The sequence below is a fragment of the Diaporthe amygdali genome (genome assembly GCF_026229845.1).
Source record: "Diaporthe amygdali strain CAA958 chromosome Unknown NODE_35_length_488319_cov_65_809586, whole genome shotgun sequence".
In the NCBI taxonomy this organism is placed as follows: Eukaryota; Fungi; Ascomycota; class Sordariomycetes; order Diaporthales; family Diaporthaceae; genus Diaporthe; species Diaporthe amygdali.
In genome coordinates, this window is record NW_026517055.1 from 342,480 (window position 1) to 359,479 (window position 17,000).

The 17,000-nt window shown below is 50.7% G+C and overlaps 9 protein-coding genes across 9 annotated transcripts; 4 read left to right on the forward strand and 5 right to left on the reverse strand.

Moving 5' to 3' along the window:
• Positions 1–477: 477 nt before the first annotated feature.
• On the reverse strand, positions 478–1,950 carry J7T55_011302 (uncharacterized protein; the record flags this gene model as incomplete). Its single annotated transcript, XM_053133191.1, has 1 exon — positions 478–1,950. One exon carries the CDS (start codon positions 1,948–1,950, stop codon positions 478–480), a length of 1,473 nt encoding a protein of 490 aa, XP_052988974.1.
• Positions 1,951–2,616: 666 nt separating this feature from the next.
• Positions 2,617–3,549, forward strand: J7T55_011303 (myo-inositol 2-dehydrogenase; the record flags this gene model as incomplete). The annotated part of the gene is made up of 2 exons (XM_053133192.1): positions 2,617–2,754; positions 2,818–3,549. 2 exons carry the CDS (start codon positions 2,617–2,619, stop codon positions 3,547–3,549), a joined length of 870 nt encoding a protein of 289 aa, XP_052988975.1.
• A 344-nt stretch (positions 3,550–3,893) lies between these two features.
• Positions 3,894–5,111, reverse strand: J7T55_011304 (uncharacterized protein; the record flags this gene model as incomplete). Its single annotated transcript, XM_053133194.1, has 3 exons — positions 3,894–4,644; positions 4,702–4,831; positions 4,886–5,111. The coding sequence occupies 3 exons, from the start codon at positions 5,109–5,111 to the stop codon at positions 3,894–3,896; spliced, it is 1,107 nt and encodes a 368-aa protein (XP_052988976.1).
• An 844-nt stretch (positions 5,112–5,955) lies between these two features.
• On the reverse strand, positions 5,956–6,995 carry J7T55_011305 (sorbose reductase sou1; the record flags this gene model as incomplete). Its single annotated transcript, XM_053133195.1, has 3 exons — positions 5,956–6,160; positions 6,216–6,464; positions 6,754–6,995. 3 exons carry the CDS (start codon positions 6,993–6,995, stop codon positions 5,956–5,958), a joined length of 696 nt encoding a protein of 231 aa, XP_052988977.1.
• Positions 6,996–7,523: 528 nt separating this feature from the next.
• On the forward strand, positions 7,524–8,349 carry J7T55_011306 (uncharacterized protein; the record flags this gene model as incomplete). The annotated part of the gene is made up of 4 exons (XM_053133196.1): positions 7,524–7,619; positions 7,683–7,713; positions 7,841–8,158; positions 8,216–8,349. The coding sequence occupies 4 exons, from the start codon at positions 7,524–7,526 to the stop codon at positions 8,347–8,349; spliced, it is 579 nt and encodes a 192-aa protein (XP_052988978.1).
• A 979-nt stretch (positions 8,350–9,328) lies between these two features.
• Positions 9,329–9,898, forward strand: J7T55_011307 (uncharacterized protein; the record flags this gene model as incomplete). The annotated part of the gene is made up of 2 exons (XM_053133197.1): positions 9,329–9,529; positions 9,638–9,898. The coding sequence occupies 2 exons, from the start codon at positions 9,329–9,331 to the stop codon at positions 9,896–9,898; spliced, it is 462 nt and encodes a 153-aa protein (XP_052988979.1).
• A 343-nt stretch (positions 9,899–10,241) lies between these two features.
• Positions 10,242–11,542, reverse strand: J7T55_011308 (uncharacterized protein; the record flags this gene model as incomplete). Its single annotated transcript, XM_053133198.1, has 5 exons — positions 10,242–10,279; positions 10,338–10,510; positions 10,576–10,794; positions 10,854–11,044; positions 11,105–11,542. The coding sequence occupies 5 exons, from the start codon at positions 11,540–11,542 to the stop codon at positions 10,242–10,244; spliced, it is 1,059 nt and encodes a 352-aa protein (XP_052988980.1).
• A 1,213-nt stretch (positions 11,543–12,755) lies between these two features.
• J7T55_011309 (fmn dependent) lies at positions 12,756–14,081 on the reverse strand (the record flags this gene model as incomplete). Its single annotated transcript, XM_053133199.1, has 1 exon — positions 12,756–14,081. One exon carries the CDS (start codon positions 14,079–14,081, stop codon positions 12,756–12,758), a length of 1,326 nt encoding a protein of 441 aa, XP_052988981.1.
• A 1,588-nt stretch (positions 14,082–15,669) lies between these two features.
• Positions 15,670–16,815, forward strand: J7T55_011310 (sam binding domain-containing protein containing protein; the record flags this gene model as incomplete). Its single annotated transcript, XM_053133200.1, has 1 exon — positions 15,670–16,815. One exon carries the CDS (start codon positions 15,670–15,672, stop codon positions 16,813–16,815), a length of 1,146 nt encoding a protein of 381 aa, XP_052988982.1.
• Positions 16,816–17,000: the final 185 nt, after the last annotated feature.

The window sequence follows — 17,000 nt, forward strand, 5'->3', positions numbered from 1 at the left end:
ACTGGGGTCCCATGGGCACAGATTTGCCGGGGATCAAATCGCTAACTCACATCATATTCTTAGTTGTTCATCTCTGAGGCATTCGTAGATGATCGCTGCGTGGACCCAGACAATGACTTCGATGTTACTAGTAAGTGTCGTCTGCTAGTCTGCTTCACCCCTTCATTACACTAGGAAACGTCGGAATGCCTGCGCTATCGCTAAGGTCTATACCAAGGTTTGCGAACTTGGTCAGCGATCACATCACGTAAGCTATCAGCCGTTCTGCTCAAACAAGAGAAAGTTACTACCGTTGTACGCTAGCGACGCTGATGTTAATTGTGTTGCAAATGTGGCAAGATGTTCACTTGGTTATTGAAAACATTAGAGACTATGCGTCTTCCCCTAAATTATTACAATTGCTGAAGTACGGTTGAGCACTTGGGTTATGTTGGAAATCTCTCAGTAACCATCATCCTGTGCGTCTAAGGCCAGAATTCATGTATCGTTGATATGTGCAACGGAAACTTCTTTATCCCCTTCTTGTCCAAGAGCACCGCTATTCGCAGGGAGGTCTGATGAAAGTCCTTCGAACAAGCGATCAATGTCCTCCAAGCTTAGCCCTGCGGTCTCAACGTAGAAAAATTGGACGATGGGAACAAAAGCAGCGTTAAGTACTGCGTACAAGATGTAATACTTCCAACCAAGGTTGTTGATGCCGATTGGTGTAATGAGGACCACAGCGTAGTTACTGATCCAGTTCGTGGCTGTCGCAATACCGGCGCCAGCGATTCGCATACGTTGGGTGTTGACCTCAGCCGGGTACATCCAGGGAACAGCGATCCACGACAGGCTAAAGGCCGTCATGAAACCGAACACAAAGGTCACCGCAACACATTCCCATTGCTTGCCTCCAAGGGCGAGACCAAGTGCGACAAGGGAATAGCATAGAGACTGCGCGATGGCACCCCAGAACATCAATCTCTTGCGTCCAACATTCTCGATGTAGGCAGCCCCAACGCAAGTTGATATAAGCGAGTTCATGGCGTTACAGCACGACAAGATAATTGATAAGTTGTGGTCGATTCCCAATGAGGCAAAAACAATTGGGAGGTAGTATAAGATAGCGTTAATTCCGGTCCATTGTTGCATAAGTTGGGTTCCGGCTCCAAGGAGGACCCGACGAGTGGTGTGCAGGGCGTCTCGCTGGAAGACGCTTTTGACGGTGATTTTTCCCATACTCATCTCGTGGTCGACATTCTGTTGGATGACCGTGAACATTTCATTATTCTCCCTTTCCGACCGGCGTCTGCCCCCAAGCTGACGAATGACCCGAAGTGCTTCCTCGTTGCGATTCTTCATGATGAGCCACCGAGGCGAGTCCGGGAGAAAGGGGACAAGGACAATTGTCAGAACGGCAAAGAACATTTGAAAGCCAAGGGGAAATCGCCATGACAAGCTGTTTGAGGCGATGAACGTCATGCCGTAGTTGATCCATTGAGATGTTACATTGCCAACCTGATTGACGGCCAGCTGGAGCACCATGACATAGCCTCGATGTCCAGCCGGCACTGTTTCTGACTGCCAGACGGGGATTGATGCGGTGTTCATGCCATTTCCAAGACCACCGATAAACCTGCCAATGATCATTTGGGGGACGTGATATGCCGACGTCTGAAGAATTGCTCCGATGACTAGAATAAAGGAGCCCATGAGAATGATTCGCCTGTTGCCGAATCTATTTCCTTGCCACATCGTGAGGATTGCGCCTGCAAAGCAGCCAAGATCATAGGTAGCGGTTATGTGTCCTTGAAGGGTCGGATTCGGTTCGTTGAAAGTCTTGATGAAAGACTCATTGGTCAGAATAGCGCCAAACACTCCCTGATCATATCCGAAGAGTGTAAACCCAGCGCCCGCCGCAAATGTGATCCAAGCAGTCAAGGCTTTGCCCTCACTATCTCGGAGCCACATACTGCTTGTGAACTCTGAGAAGGCGCAACACAGATGATGACGCCGTCTAAGTTGAAAGCGGTTTCTCAGCTTGAGGTCTTTGGAATCCTGCCCAGATCCTGTCTGAAGTTGACACGGACGGTTTAAAAATCGTATGTGGATAAAAACCATACCACAATTGCATTGTGTCATCTTGAGAAAAGTGAGGCTTTGGGGCCCCTTTAAATAGTTTTCGACATTACACAATAGCGGAGGGTTGCGACCACTGTTCGCCTATTAAGACTTATATTGCCAAGATGATGGATTGCCGACTTGCGGGGAAGGCAAAGAAAACATGGGGAAATTCTGGGCATGCCATCATTGGACGACGACAAATCCGGGGAAGATCTTTGCTGGAGGGTACTGGAACAAATCATCCTGGCAACCCTCGGCCTTCTTTGAACACGAGACTCCACCACAGGTACGGGATCTATATTCCGGAAGCATACTACAAGAGGTTGCACTCACGAGGTCTATACAACGTGTTCAATAATACAAGTCACCCCTGCTAAAAGGCCCTCACCGGTGTCACACTTCTTAAGCTGCTTGGCTCGCGATAGGTGTGTCCCTCTCCATGGATTCCAAGAAGCTGCACGTTGGTATAGGGAGCTCCAACCGCATGGTGCAACCATATACACTGACTACGACATGTTTCTCGAGCACTATGGTCTCGAGGCAGTCGTGATTGCAACTGTTGCTGGAGCACATGCAGATCAAGCCCTCAAAGCCATCGAGCAGGACAAACACGTCCTCTGCGAAAAGCCACTTAGTATCCGTGCAGATATTGTGAGTTGTCTTTCTCAACAAAGCCTATGCTCTTCCTGTATGTAATCGGCTGAACCATCACAGTCCCAATCAGTTGTCGACGCAGCAGCCAAGAAGCCACACCTCAAAGTCCTCTGCGCATTTTCTCGCCGCTTCGATGACTCCTACAGGAAGGCATGGAGCCAGATGAATTCGGGCTCCGTCGGTGACGCTGTGGTGTTCCGGTCACAAACATGCGACATGCTCAACCCTACCAGGTCCTTCCTTCCCTATGTCAAAGCGAGCGGTGGCGTCTTTCTGGACCTCAACATACACGACATTGACTTGTGCCTCTGGTTCCTCGGAGAGAGCCTCGTCGTGAAAAGTGTGTCGGCAAGTGGGGTGTGTGCCGTTCACTCTGAGCTCGCAGAACTCGGAGATGTGGATAATGGCGTTGCTATCGTTGAGTTCTGGGGCGGTAAAGTCGCTCAATTCTTCAATTCGCGTATCATGGCGGCTGGCCAGCACGACATGTCGGAGGTCATCGGCACCAAGGGGAAGATCGTGGTCAATAGCCACCCTGCGGACTCACTAGTTGAGATGCATAAGGTGGGTGGCGTCCGTCGAGAACTGCCCACCGACTACTATGGGCGTTTCGAACATGCGTTTGTCACCGAGGCGATCGAGTTCACGGCTGCCTGTCTTGATGGCACAGAGCTTCCTTTTGGTCTTCGCGGAGCTGTCAAGGCGGTCGAAATTGCAGTCGCATCGAGAGATAGCCTTACCACAGGCCAGAAGATCCATTTTGACGAGCTGGGCTGTCGCATCAACGTTTAAAAGAATAATTCCAATAGGTTTGAATTTCTGGTGCAAAGATAGAATCCCGTGCTCCTAAGACAGTACCCGTATTGAAGAAATATAACATGTTGCGTCCAAATACCAACGAAGGGAAGAATCTTGTAATTCCAAGAGCAAAATATGCCTTTAGCTACGAGGCTTAGGTAGAAATATCTCCATCTTTTGGAATACCGTCATACAGGTCCCCACCTTGTTGGTTCAATGAAACATTTACACGTATTTATGCGCCGTTGTCCACAATTTGAGAAAAGTTGCGTGTTAATCTGCATGGACAGCACATAGGATGGGCTTATTAGCTATCGGGTTGGATCGAAATAGATAAGTTACGGAGGAAGAATGTTCGCCGCCTTCATGCGTTCCCAAGCCAAGACATATCCCTCGACCGTGTCGATTTCTTCTAAGAATCCAACCTCGCGCGATCGCGATAGGTCATATTGCCTGTCGAAGTCAAAATCGACGAGCATGAAATGGACATGACCCCATCCTTGCTGATCGACGACCGCTTCGTTGAGATTGTGTTTCTTGGCTAAAGCTGTCCACGCATCGCGATGCTCCTGGACGAAATCTTGCATTGACTGCGAGCCGACCTCAGAAGGCTTCTCGCCAATGAGCCCAAAATACTTGCACAGACGGGGCCAGACCTGAGCCCACGTCACCGTCTTGCCGTCCGCAGCGTTTAACACTCCGCCGTCTCCGCACTTGGCAGGATTCAGAGCAGCGTAAATCTCCAATTTGGATAGCATGTCCTGGAAAGTGTCTGAGTGCGTGGATTCGTAGCCGTGAGGACGACCAGGAAAAGTAACAGTCGCACCAAGCCCATGAACCTCACGGTATATACTCAGATAAAGCGCAATGCCTTGAGCCATGTTCATTGCATTTGACGCGGGAGTGAATCCCACGATACCGTCCGGGCGAATTTCAGAAAATGTCCAGGATTTCCCTTGTGACAATTCCTTGAGCATGTCATATTGGGTATAATAGAAGATCTTGCTTGCCCAGGGCTCCGGGATGCGAGGGTTGTTTTCTTTGAGTGGGGGTTGAATCTTGACAACCTTTGGGAACTCGAGACCGTAGCTTCATGCAGTCAGCTTAAGAACGTTTCAAATGAAGGCGATGCGAGGGGTTTCTAACCCTTTCCCACCAGTTTGCAAAATGACCACCTTCAGTGCGCGTGACACAGTCTCAATAGCTCGTATTGCAGTTTCTAGGAGGCGGGTGTTGACTTCTTTGAGGCTCTGAAAGTCACCGGTTTGGATGTACGCTAGATCTGAATCAGCAACTTCTTGCATCCAAAGTAATTGCAGCCTGTACTGACCAGTGAAGGAAACATGGGAGACCGAGTCGACGTCTGGAATCTTCTCCTTCAGAGTTTTTGCGACTTCCCCACTGACTGGGTGAAGTCGATACCCGAGGCGATCCGAATGCGTGGGTCCTGCGGAATATGGGCCTGCTCCAATGTGAAAGGACGGTTGGTGGTGCCAGTGATTCGAGCGAACGTCGTTGGAGTCGGGTAGGTTCTGGACTGGTTTAGTAGTGACCATCCGGAGATACCCGAAGCTCCGAGAATAAGTGCGTGTGCCATTTCAAAGGTGTGTTTGATTTACTCTCTTGTACATGCGATACTGCTCTGCATGTTGCTGGATCGGTTGCTGTCGCTATCCATTGTGGCATGATTTATATGAGACGAAGGCTTGAAAAGTCTTCGAGCAATTTCTAATCCGGATTATAATTTCCGAAAGAAAAAAAAACTCTCTGGAAACCCTTGAGACTATTTACGCGCCACTCCCTAAACGCAAATGACGGACGCGCATATGTAGTGATTAACGTGATGGCAAGTCCAAGTGTTCATGCTAGAAAGCCGGCGCCAACGAGCAATGCTTAGAAATCAGCTGCAACTGAATTCGGGGTCGCCGGGGGGGGGGGGCACAAAGAAAAGAGGTTGACTCCTTTCGATAATTCGCACGTGCATCCGCGTTTTGATTCATGTCTCCGGTAACCTAGCTTGACGCATTTCTGGTTGCAAAGGCGGTAGCAAATCAGAGGCGAGAGGCCTCTTTGACAGTGTATTACAATCTGAAGCATCAATGAGTACATGAACACTAAAGTATATATCTTGGGTTCATTCCAAAACGTGAATCATCTTTGGATGCCTGTGTTCATGTCCAGCAATACACTCCTCCTCCACTTTCGGGACACTTATATAGAAAACAATGGGGAGCGGACTCCGTCAATTATACACACAAAACTCCTGAAAAACGGACCTTGAAGGGACGGTTTCGTTGAAACTATGCTGTTATTCCATGACCGTTGTTGATAATAGGATTGTGGCGGATGGCCAAAAGTCTCCAATAAGGTACCGCGGCCTCTATCAGGACTCTCATAGCATCAAGTCCTCCCAGCATGCATTCCTCCTGTAATGAGCATGTCCGCAGACGTCATATAAGCACTTGCATCGCTGAGCAGAAAGACAGCGGCACCTTTCAAATCCACACGATCAGCCATTCGCTTCATCGGCGGCTCAGACAAGAAGACTTCCGTCAAGCCAGGCCTCGTATCGGCGATGGATAAAGTCATGTCCGTAGCAACGTATCTGACATGATTAGCCTTGTCTAAGGAATTTCACTTGTCCAAGTGACAGAACCTACCCAGGAGAAATGGTATTGACACGGATTCCTCGATCTGCGAGCTCACACCCAAGCTGGGTGGCTAGAGCAACGACGGCTCCCTTACTTGCACAGTAGTCGCTTGTGTACTGAGCCTTGCTGGCCATGCGTGCTGAGATCGATGCAATAAAAACCATCGAGCCGCCCTTAGGTTTGGCCAGACCCTCATCCTGCTTCACTATCTGCCTTGCCGTGAGTTGAGCAGCGAAGTAAGTCCCGATAGAGTTGATGCTGAAGCAGCGTGTCACGTCTTCTGGTTTTCTGTCTAGAAATGGCTACTCCGGGCATATTCCAGCAGCTGTGATCCTGTGCGCTGTGTTACAATGATGCAAGCTGAGTCCGGTAATTGAGGTTTGATCTATTACAGGCCATCGATCCGATTGAAATCTCTGACGACTTCCGCAAATGTTCTCTCCAAGGAAGCGTAGTCGGTCACATCGGTTCTGACATGGAGTCAATATGCAGACCAATATAACTAGCTCGAGCAGAGGATCTGGTCAAAACGAGAATGAGTTCATACGTGTATAGCTTGATCTTCACGCCGAAATTGTTCACAAGCTTAGAGAAATGCTCATGAGGTTGATCCAGACGGTCGAGAACTGCAACGTCACTCCCGGCTTCTGCGCAGGCGAACGCCCAAGCCAAACCGATACCTCGTGCTCCGCCAGTAATGACTGTGACTCGTCCTTTCAGAGAGAACAAGTCTTGAACGGACCTCTGGAGGTAGAGGGAGGTATCCCGGTCGATCACAGTGCTGCCCATCTTTAGTGTTACGGTCGGGATAACAAGGATAGAGTCAATAGGTAGCAAGGACACTGAGGGAGGCACTGCAGAATCGGTTCAGTGAGTACACAAGCAGTCAAAGTCCATCGCCATCATGATATTCATTTGAGGCCGATATGAAGAAGGGACTAATTTTAAAGCCAGATCATCGCTTTCGAGTCTCTCTCTAGGCCAAGATTGGCCAACTACCAACGCAAAAAGCCTCGTCATGGCAAAATGGAATCTGTGGTAGGGAATATGAAGTCCATAGGCCGGGATTATGGTTCCGTGTTGGTACAGAGCGGGCTGGGCATGATTCGGATTTTGATTTCCGGCCCGACTTGTTGCTGGAAGTCGAGCTAATTCCCAGCATGGAATCCCGGCCACGGGTGTTAGTCACGACGATCAACTGGTCTATCAATGTTCAAAAGGTCTCAATAAGTCATTGCACGGCCTCTCCTAGCAATTATGTAGACACAAGTTTTGTATGGAATTTTGTTTGGTTTGCGGTCCCACCACGTTTTCAAGATGACCAAGGAAGCGAAAATCGACACAGAAGCTACTGTCGACGGGCGCGGGCAACTTGAAGAGCGCACCCGCGACGATGAAGACGCCGTGCTGGCGGTTTGTAATCTTGTGTTTGATCTATGCACACAAAATGGCGGGGGCCACGGGGTTCAGCTCTAGGGATGGTTGTCATCGGCGTTGCTCTTTGGAAGTATGCTATGCGCTGCATTCCAGCGGACCCGCAGTGGTTTGACCGTGATTGATTTGTGCTGTCGAAAGGTAATCACCGTAGTACCTTCCCATGTGGAATTGAATCGATCTGACTTGATATTCAACAGGCCATGCGAGCATGTTCCTGTACGTCATGAACTATCTGGTAGCATACGATGCCTGGACAATCGACGAGCTTAAAGGCTATGGAAGTCCGAAGGAAAATGGGTACCACACTATCTGCCACGCCCATCCGGAGCGCCAAGTACCTGCAGTCGAAGTGATGACAGGGCCTCTTGGTCAGGGTGTTGCAAATGCTGTCGGTTTGACCATTGCGTCAAAGTATCTTGCCGCTAATTTCAACAAACCTGGCTGCCAGCTTGTACAGTCAACAATATGGTGTACAACTGGCGATGGGTGTCTCATGGAAGGCGTTGCACTTGAAGGTAGAGCGCTCATTGTTGGACACGGGGACGACGACTGAGGTACTAATACCATCTCAGCTATATCGCTTGCTGGTCATTTGCAGCTAGACAATTTTGTTCTCATTTACGATAACAACGCCGTGACATGCGACGGGCCCTTGGACTGGATCAACAATGAAGACATCAATGCTAAAATGAGATCCCAGGGCTGAGAGGTTTCAAACGTTCAAGATGGCAATTACGACGTCGAAACCATTGTGGCAGCTTTGAAGCTTGCGAAAATTTGCATAGGGAAGCCCGTGTTCATCGACATTAGAACGGTCATTGGGGTAGGCACATCATCGGCTGGAACTCACAAAGCCCACCACGGTTCTTTTGACAAAGAAAGCATTGCCACATCAAAAAAAAAAAAAAAAAAAAAAAAAAAAGAAACTTGCCGGGCTTGACCCAAATTCCACCCACGTCGTCCCATCGAAAGCGCTGAGTTACTGCCGCGAACGACGACTACACGGCGCTCAGCTCCAGCAAGAATGGAAAGATAGCCTCGCCCGGTATTCAAAGCTGTATCCCAATGAAGTTGCGGCTTTTGAAGAACGGTTAAAGTCCAAGGTTAATGATGGCATGTTCATTTTGTTATCAATTGACAGTGGAGAATTTGAGGGGAAAGCCACCCGAGAAACAAATGGCCATATCCTGGAAAACTATGGACTGCTGTGCCTTCAATCTGCGGTGGAGGAGCCGATTTGGTCAATTCCAACATGGTTTCCTACTCGGTGGAAGATGTTTTCTTACTACAGACAGGATATAAAGGCCGATACCTGCGAAATGGTATCAGAGAGCACGCTATGGCGTCCATAGCGAATGGAATGGCGGCTTACAACCCAGGGACATTCATTCCAATAACGGCCACGTTCTTCATGTTTATCTCTATTTAAGCATTTCTTCACACTTGGAAATATCTCTATTGTATGGCTGACGATCGGGATCTCTGCAGACAGCGCCCGGTGTACGCATGGGAGCGTTGAGTGACCTTCAAGTGATCCATATTGCAACCCATGACTCTTTCCGTAGGTTTCCATTATCACACCTCCCGGCACGGCGTACAGTAGAAGTTCCTGCTAATGTGGCGCAGAGGAGGGGCAGAATGGTCCGACGCATCAATCAGTCGAAGTCGATTCACTCTACCGCGCCATGCCGGGTTTCTGTTACATTCGTCCCTGCGATGCTGAGGAACTCATTGGAGCATGGGCAGTTGCGTTGTCCGCGGAAAGCCGCCCCACCATGCTATCAATCGCTCGAGATCCTACAGGGCCTGTTCCAAATACTGATAGAAAATTGGAACAGCGTGGAGCCTATGTCACTCGCGGCCGTGATGACTACGAGGTGACGCTCGTAAGTTGTGGCTCTAATTTACACTATGCTGTTGCTGCAGGCAAGTCGCTCGATAGACAGGGGGTCTCTACGAGAGTAGTCAGTGCTCCAAGTCTCGATCTATTCCAGCTGCAAGAGGACGGCTACAGAAATACAGTCTTTCCTCAAGATGGAAAGCCCATTGTAAGCGTGGAAGAATATGTTGCGACAACTTGGGCGAGATACATCACGGCTAGCATAGGCATGACGACCTATGAATACTCAGCGTCGAACTGCAGTAACTATGACCGATTTGGGCTGGACGCGCAGGGAATCGAGAAAAAGGTCAAGCCGTACTTAGCCTTCTTGAATGGCAGGTCTGCTCGCGAGGTTGGCTGGAGACAGCTATAGACGGAGTACTCAGATTCGAGGGGAGCACTTTGCTAGAATTGTTTGAAAAGCATTACGAAGCTTGAAATGCTTTGACATGAGTGACCAACGTCATGCTCGGGGTATCATCGCGAAGCCTAGGGTCTACAGAGACAGCAGGGTAGGAGCAGGACTACCAGTTTGTAAGCCTCCAGGATATATAGGCATGATGGGGACATCAGTGGCACTATCAAATTTGGCTACAGACAACAGAATATCACTTGAACCTTGCGCTTCCTGTTCTTCTTTACCCGAAACTTTCACGTGTGGGAGCTCCTTTCGTTGTATAGTTCCATTTCTCAGTACATGTCTCGCCAACACCACATCATTCGACCGGCATACCACCGGGCAGCTCGGTAAGCCCTGAGATCACAGTTAGCTATATGGAAAATGACAGTATAAATAGTAGTACCAAACTTACATCCATCGACGTCCTCATTGACTGTTGACTTGATCATGCATTTGTTGGCCTGGTCAGCAGTCTGTGTCTTCATACCGGAGCACGTGTCACCGGCGCATCTCTCGTCAAGCGCGTGCTGCAAAGCATCTCCCTTCCATCCGAAGAGGTAATCGCCATGCCAGGAGTAGCCAGTCCTGTGATGATTATGAGTAAGAGTCCCAGACAACGACGATACACCTAGATAATGGAGAAGACTCACTTGTCTCCCATGCTGTAGACGAAAGGCTGGGACCCATCTGCCGGCCAGTCGGCTTTGTTGTTGAATTGTCTCGTGTCCCACATAACTTCGTACATTACCTGCGGCAGCTTAACTGGGTGGGTGGCCGGGCATGGGCCTGAGGATTCGAAGGTGCCACTGCTGGGGTATGCAACATGCGACTTGTGATCCGTGCTGTCCACGTTCACGCCGTCCCAACACCTGCACACGTTTCGTGTCAGAAAGCTTGATCGACAATTGAGAGGGTAGTGCATACGTACGTCGGGAATGTGATCGTGGCACGAATACCGCCGCCGCAGGTTGAAGTCGGCAACGCGAAGGTGTCTCCTCCCGTGCAGGGCGCACCTCCAAAGGGGTTCTGCTCGATGTTGGCCTCGCAGCGGTGGCATAGCTGCCTCTGTCCATTCTGACCTGAACGCAAGGTCGGGTCTCCAACAATCATGCGGAAACCCTATTCTCTTGTTAGCTGTCGGGAACGTAACAGCCTCGACATCCAATTAATGTGACTCACGGGCTTGAAAGCAGTGGTCTTGGTGTGCCCGTCGTAGGGAGAGTTGTAGTACACGGTCAAGCCACCATTCTTGCCTCGCAGGCCGAGGTTGGTCAGTTGCGGGACCCGCTTGAACGTGCCGTTGCGAGCGCGGAAGTAGAGACTCGCGGTCCAGTAGTTGGAGAAGTCATCGGCGTACGTGCAAGAGGTGCATGTGGACAGCGCGGAAGGGTCGTAGGTCCCCGGCGTCATCGAGGCGTTGAACGAGTTGCCTCCGGCGATCTGATGGACATGAGCAGAAGGCACTGAGCCTGGCTGTACCAGAGGGTCAAGGCGCTCGATGGTGAGCTGCGAGCATTCGAATCGCATGAGAGCAGCCGAGTATTGGCGCTGCTCGACCGCAGGGGCTGACAAGGCCCCTGGGATGGAGAGCACTGCGGCGAGAGCCTTGAAGTACATATTGCTGATACTGTAGTTGTCGCTGGACTCTTGTACCGGTGATTGACTGAGACTTTATGAAAAGGAAACAAATAAACCGACAGGGTCCGAAGACAACGGTAGGACAATCTTGGAAAGCGCGGGTGCATTTATATCTGTCTCTCCCCTTCAGTGCATTCAGGGGCATCCAAGCCGGACCTGAGTGCCGAGAGAAATCTTATCGGCAGCATTTCTCTATCCACCTGTCACTTGCCACACTTCATATGAGCGGACACGGATCGGATGCTTGGTTGGATAGACAGCTTCCAAGCATGCAGAATACTGACTGCACATTGCACAGTCGGCAGAACTTGCATCCTACTGGACCGAGTCCCGGCAGTTGAGATGTAATTTCCAGAACCGGAATTCGAGATGGAATCTACTATATATGATTGGTCCATAGTGAATGCCACTTGGCAGCGCTGCATCATGTGCAGTTGGCACTCCCAGTGCCCTCGATCGCCATGGCGGGGTCTCTTTCAGGCGTATTCACCCATTTCAACCAAATTACCTACGGCTAGGAAGACTCCACCTTATTGGACAAACGCGAATGTGACGGCAACTAAAATTGTCTCAGGAAATATTACAGAACACAATCTCGTGGATGAAATAGGCAGGTCATCATTGGGGAGGACTATAGTCCTAACGAGTGATGAACGGGTGCGACCCGTTATCGTCCTCTACGGATTGAATACTTCCGATTCTAATCACGACTCATCAAATTGGGACTGTTTATCGCTCGAAAAGGTATTATCCTTGCCACTCTCGCAGATTATGTGTCTTGAACAGCCTCGCCCCCACTTTTGGTAAGGCATGACAATGTTCCAGTTTGTTCTGAATGTGCCGTCTACGCTTGTCAGCCTTGATCAGGTTCATCCCAAGCTCAGTCATCGGACTTGAGTGTCTTTCCCGTAAGAACCTCAATACTGAATCAGGGACTAAGAACAGAGCTTCAAAACGCAACACGGCGAGTCGCGACTAGGCCGACCACTAGATTAGCCCAGAACAGGAGGGAGACACTGGCAGACACGAGATATGCAACGCTCTTGACATACAGTTACGCCCATATGGAAAGCTGTCTTGCGAAATCGAGCGGAAATCATTTTCATTGGGTAGGAGTGACCTTCCCGAGACGGCAGAATCAAGAACAAGCGGCCTGACAGAGACAAGGCTTGGATTACGGCTCCAGGGCATTTTAGAAGACCTCATCTTCCTTCACAAGGACATCCTTCGTAACTTCATCCAGCCCTGTCAAGCCTGCAAGGTGCATGTTCATCATCAAATCGCCGCACATGGCTCTCAAGACATGCCTGACCCCCTCCTCGCCTCCGATCGCTAGACCATAGGCATAAGGCCTACCGACCAGCACACACTTGGCCCCGAGCGCGATGGCCTTGATAATGTCAGCACCGCACCGGATGCCGCTGTCAAAGAAGACATCAAGCTTGTCGCCAACAGCCTCCACAATGTGCGGCAACATGCCCAAACTGCTCACGCCGCCGTCCTGCTGCCGTCCGCCGTGATTGCTGACCACGATGCCCTGTACGCCGACCTCGACACACTTCCGCGCATCGGCCACGCTCTGGATTCCCTTGAGCACGATCGGCCCGTCCCAGTGCTTCTTGAGGAACTCGACATCCTCCCACGTGTGCGAGTGCCCAGGGAACACAATCTTGGCCCACTCCTGCGCGGCCTCGCCCAGGTTGTGCCCCGTCAACTCGCTCTCGTGCCGCCTGGCCTCCTCGATGTCGTAGCCGTGCTCTTCCTTGAATTTCTTCTGGAATACTGGGTCGGTCAGGCCAATTTCGACACCGATGCGGTCCGGGTGAATAAATGGGTTGTAACCGTTGTCCATGTCGCTCGGCCGCCAGCCCAGTACGTACGTATCAAGCGTGACGAAGAGTGCCGTGTACCCGGCCTTCTTGGCACGTGATAGCAGCGAGACGGTGATGTCATCGTGCTCGCGCGACGGCCAGTATAGCTGGTACCACCGTGGCGTCTTGCTCTGGCCTTGGCCCTGGCCTTGTCCCTCTGACCCTCCTTTGCTCGCGCCATTCATCGCTTCCGCGACGTCCTCGATGCTGGTGCTCGACGCCGTGCTGAGCGTGTAAGGCACACCGACTGCTGCGCTGGCGCGCACGGCCGCCACCTCGCCCTCGGGGTGGAAGATCCTCTGCACGCCGATTGGCGCGATGGCTATGGGGAATGGAATCTGATGGCCCAGTACCGTTGTGCTGGTGTCGGCGAAGGCCTCGGCGCCCGTGGCTGGGTCCAGCCTGCTGGCCACCATTCGCCGTGGCACAATGGACCAGCGGTCGAAGGCGGCAAGGTTCTTGCGGTAGGTAGTGCCGGCGCCGCAGTTGCCGTGGATATAGCCCCACGAGTTGGCGGAGAGGACTGCCTTTGCTTGTGGCTCCCATTCTGAGGGTTGAAAGGTGAAGGGGGGCTTAGTGGAGTGCAATCCGGCATGGTAGACGGACTGCTCTAGCGCGACAGCGTCTGGGTTACTAGATGGAGCCATTACGAGGTTCTGTGAAAGAATAAAAGTGACAGCCTCGAATCTTAATGTGCTTTGCTTCTAGGTTGAGGTAACGCCTGAAATACCGAGTGCTGAAGGCGGGAAGTGAGTCGGCGGATACAGGAAATGGATTACACCCGTTTGATGAGATCTAGACAGTCTAATAGGATTGTGATAAAATGAATAATTGATTATGGTCTTTCTTGATGAATTTTCCCGGAGGAGGAATGCGCAGTCGTTGCTAAGTCGTGGGTTGAGGATGCCCAATGTGCAGTTATTTAGTCGGCCTTCGGATGGTCGGCACAGCCGCAGTGACCTCACAGCAGATCAGAAGTGACGTCGACGATAAACAAGTTTCCCAGACTTGAAAGCCACATTTTAGAAGTAAACTAATCGTCCCACTCCCTGGCAGAAATCTTCGGAGAATTGAAATCAAGGCTGCAACAAGATGAGCGTGCATATTTACATAAGGCTAGATTGCCTTACGCTTACGCTGTCGGCTTGCTGCTGATTTTCTGCTTTATCGCCGTAAGCTTTACTTCCTCCGGGCCGAGTGCGGTAACGTTTCCTTTGATTTTGAGTGCAATATCAACGGCCGGCCCGCTGAACATGCCTGAATGTGGGCCAATAATAATTGAACCCCCAACTTACTACTGCAACAAGTGTTCGTCACAGCATTTAACCAGTCAGTGATTGGGAGACAATGAGTAGAAAACAAGAGATCCAGAAGCACAAACTTTCCTCGTGTCTCGCGGGCACAACGTTTCAAATATCAAGCCGATTACTAATGGCTCTATCCGCCTTTCCGTGGTTACATCTTGTGAAACTTTTCTTGCCTATATCATCAAATGGTCAGAGAACATTATTGATTATTGGCCCGGACGGCTTAGACGAGTCTCACATCTCGGAACCCGTTGTAGAAAACATGTAAAAACAAATGTCCCGCCTGTCACGTATTGCTTATAGTCTTGTATGGTTGATAGGATGAGATTGTGCTTTGTGATGCAGTCACTTGCAAACCCGACGGGTGGCACGATATCGGTGGATGTATGTCTCAGGAGAACTGCCGACTGCTTGCGCATGTGTGGGCCTGTTGGCGATCCGCCCGCCGGACCAAGCCGACACTCAGGGGCTCGCCCAGACGGGTATGATGATCCTTGCTTGTTAACGTGGCTGCGGTATATTTAGTTCCCGCTCTGCGGCATAGTCGTGTTTGTTCCGTTTCCTTTCAACTCATGACCAGCTCTACATCTGTCGAGATTGAGGTGAATGCCCGGGCAAATGTCAAGGTCGGGCCTATCCACCGGGGTGTGTTACTGATGAGATGCGCCATAAGACAGGAAGTCATTGACCACCCTTGTCCCCGCGGGTTCGCACCTGCAAACCCTTAAAGGCCGCAGCCGCGATGTCACCATGTGGATCAATACAAACCATCCATCCTCAATCAAGTGCTACGGCAAGACGTGCAAGTCTGTGAAGGAATTACGCATTTTCTATCTTCCAACGACATTTGTGAACAAATCATTAGGGGACCGGTTTCGCTTCATAGCCTCGAAAAGGCATCATGAATCACAAAACGAGCAGCAACAAGATGCGGTCTCGCTTTCTTCCTTCGACGGCATCATCACAGTCCAATTTATCGGAGACCACCATAGAGGCATCTTCTGCCGGACCCCAGAAGAAAACATATGAAAAGCTTCTGATTTCGAAGGGGAAAAGGACCTATCTCAACGACAATGAAGGACGATTTATCTACCCCCTACCCGTCGACCTCATCGAGTCGAATCGTCACGTTATGATGGCCCTCCTCACATCGGCTGTCTTCGAAACGCCGCTCCTGTCGCCGGAGCTTCTGCAAAACCCACCCCGCCGCGTCCTCGAGATCGGCTGCGACACCGGCTTCTGGAGTTCTTTGTGCCATCGGTACTTCCAAAGCAGGGGCCACCAAGTGTCTTTCGTCGGCATCGATATAAAGGCCCCAACTGGCGTCAACGAATCTTATCAGAACTTGGGCATGGATTGGCAGTATATCCAGTATGATCTGCGTGAGCCGGAATGGCCCGTCGAGGACGGATCCGTGGACCTCGTGATGGCACGGAACATGGCACTAGTTTTCGACGGGCTGGGGTACTCACACGCTACGAGTGAGGCCGTACGGGTGCTGAAGCCCGGCGGCACCTTCGAGTTATGGGTGCACGATTTCGTAATCCGATCGCTCAAGCCAGAGGTACAGGCTGAGTGTGACCCAGATCATACCCGCCTGGGGGTCTACCCGATCGGGAAGACAGATTCATTGGGACCACCTATCAATCCGTACATCAAGGAGTATAACACATGGCTGACGACAGCACTCGGGGACTTGGGCTTGTCAGCAATGCCATCCGCCTTGGTTGGACCACTACTGACAGGGCATCTTGTCGAAGGCGCAGAAGCTCTGGAAGAAATAATTAGTAAGAGAGTGGCCGTTCCGCTAAGCACTATCAAATGGGAGCGTGAGGGCGGACGTCCAAGGGTTCTGACCAAGGATCAGGCTGCCATTCGCCAGTCTACACGGGACAATTTTATCGGGATGGTCGAGGCCTTCGAGTCTTTGCTCAGGAATCCTCATCTGAGGAGAGATTATGAATGGGAAGAATGGCTCGAGAGGGCAAAAGTGGACTGGATGCAGAGGAGTGGTTTAAGTATGGGTGAATGCTTGGAGTTTGGAGTATTCTGTTTCAAGAAAAAGATAGATTGACCTGCGTGTGTTCATCTTGTGAGAGCTGACCGAGACCGCATAGCTAGATCATACTTTCCTCGCGGATGCCAAAATGCCTTTACATTGGAATTTAGCAATCCTTAGTCAATATGCTCCCTCTTCGGCCTACAGCTCCTCATTTGTCTGAAGTGGTGTCTATACGTAATGTCTGACAAGTCTTGACG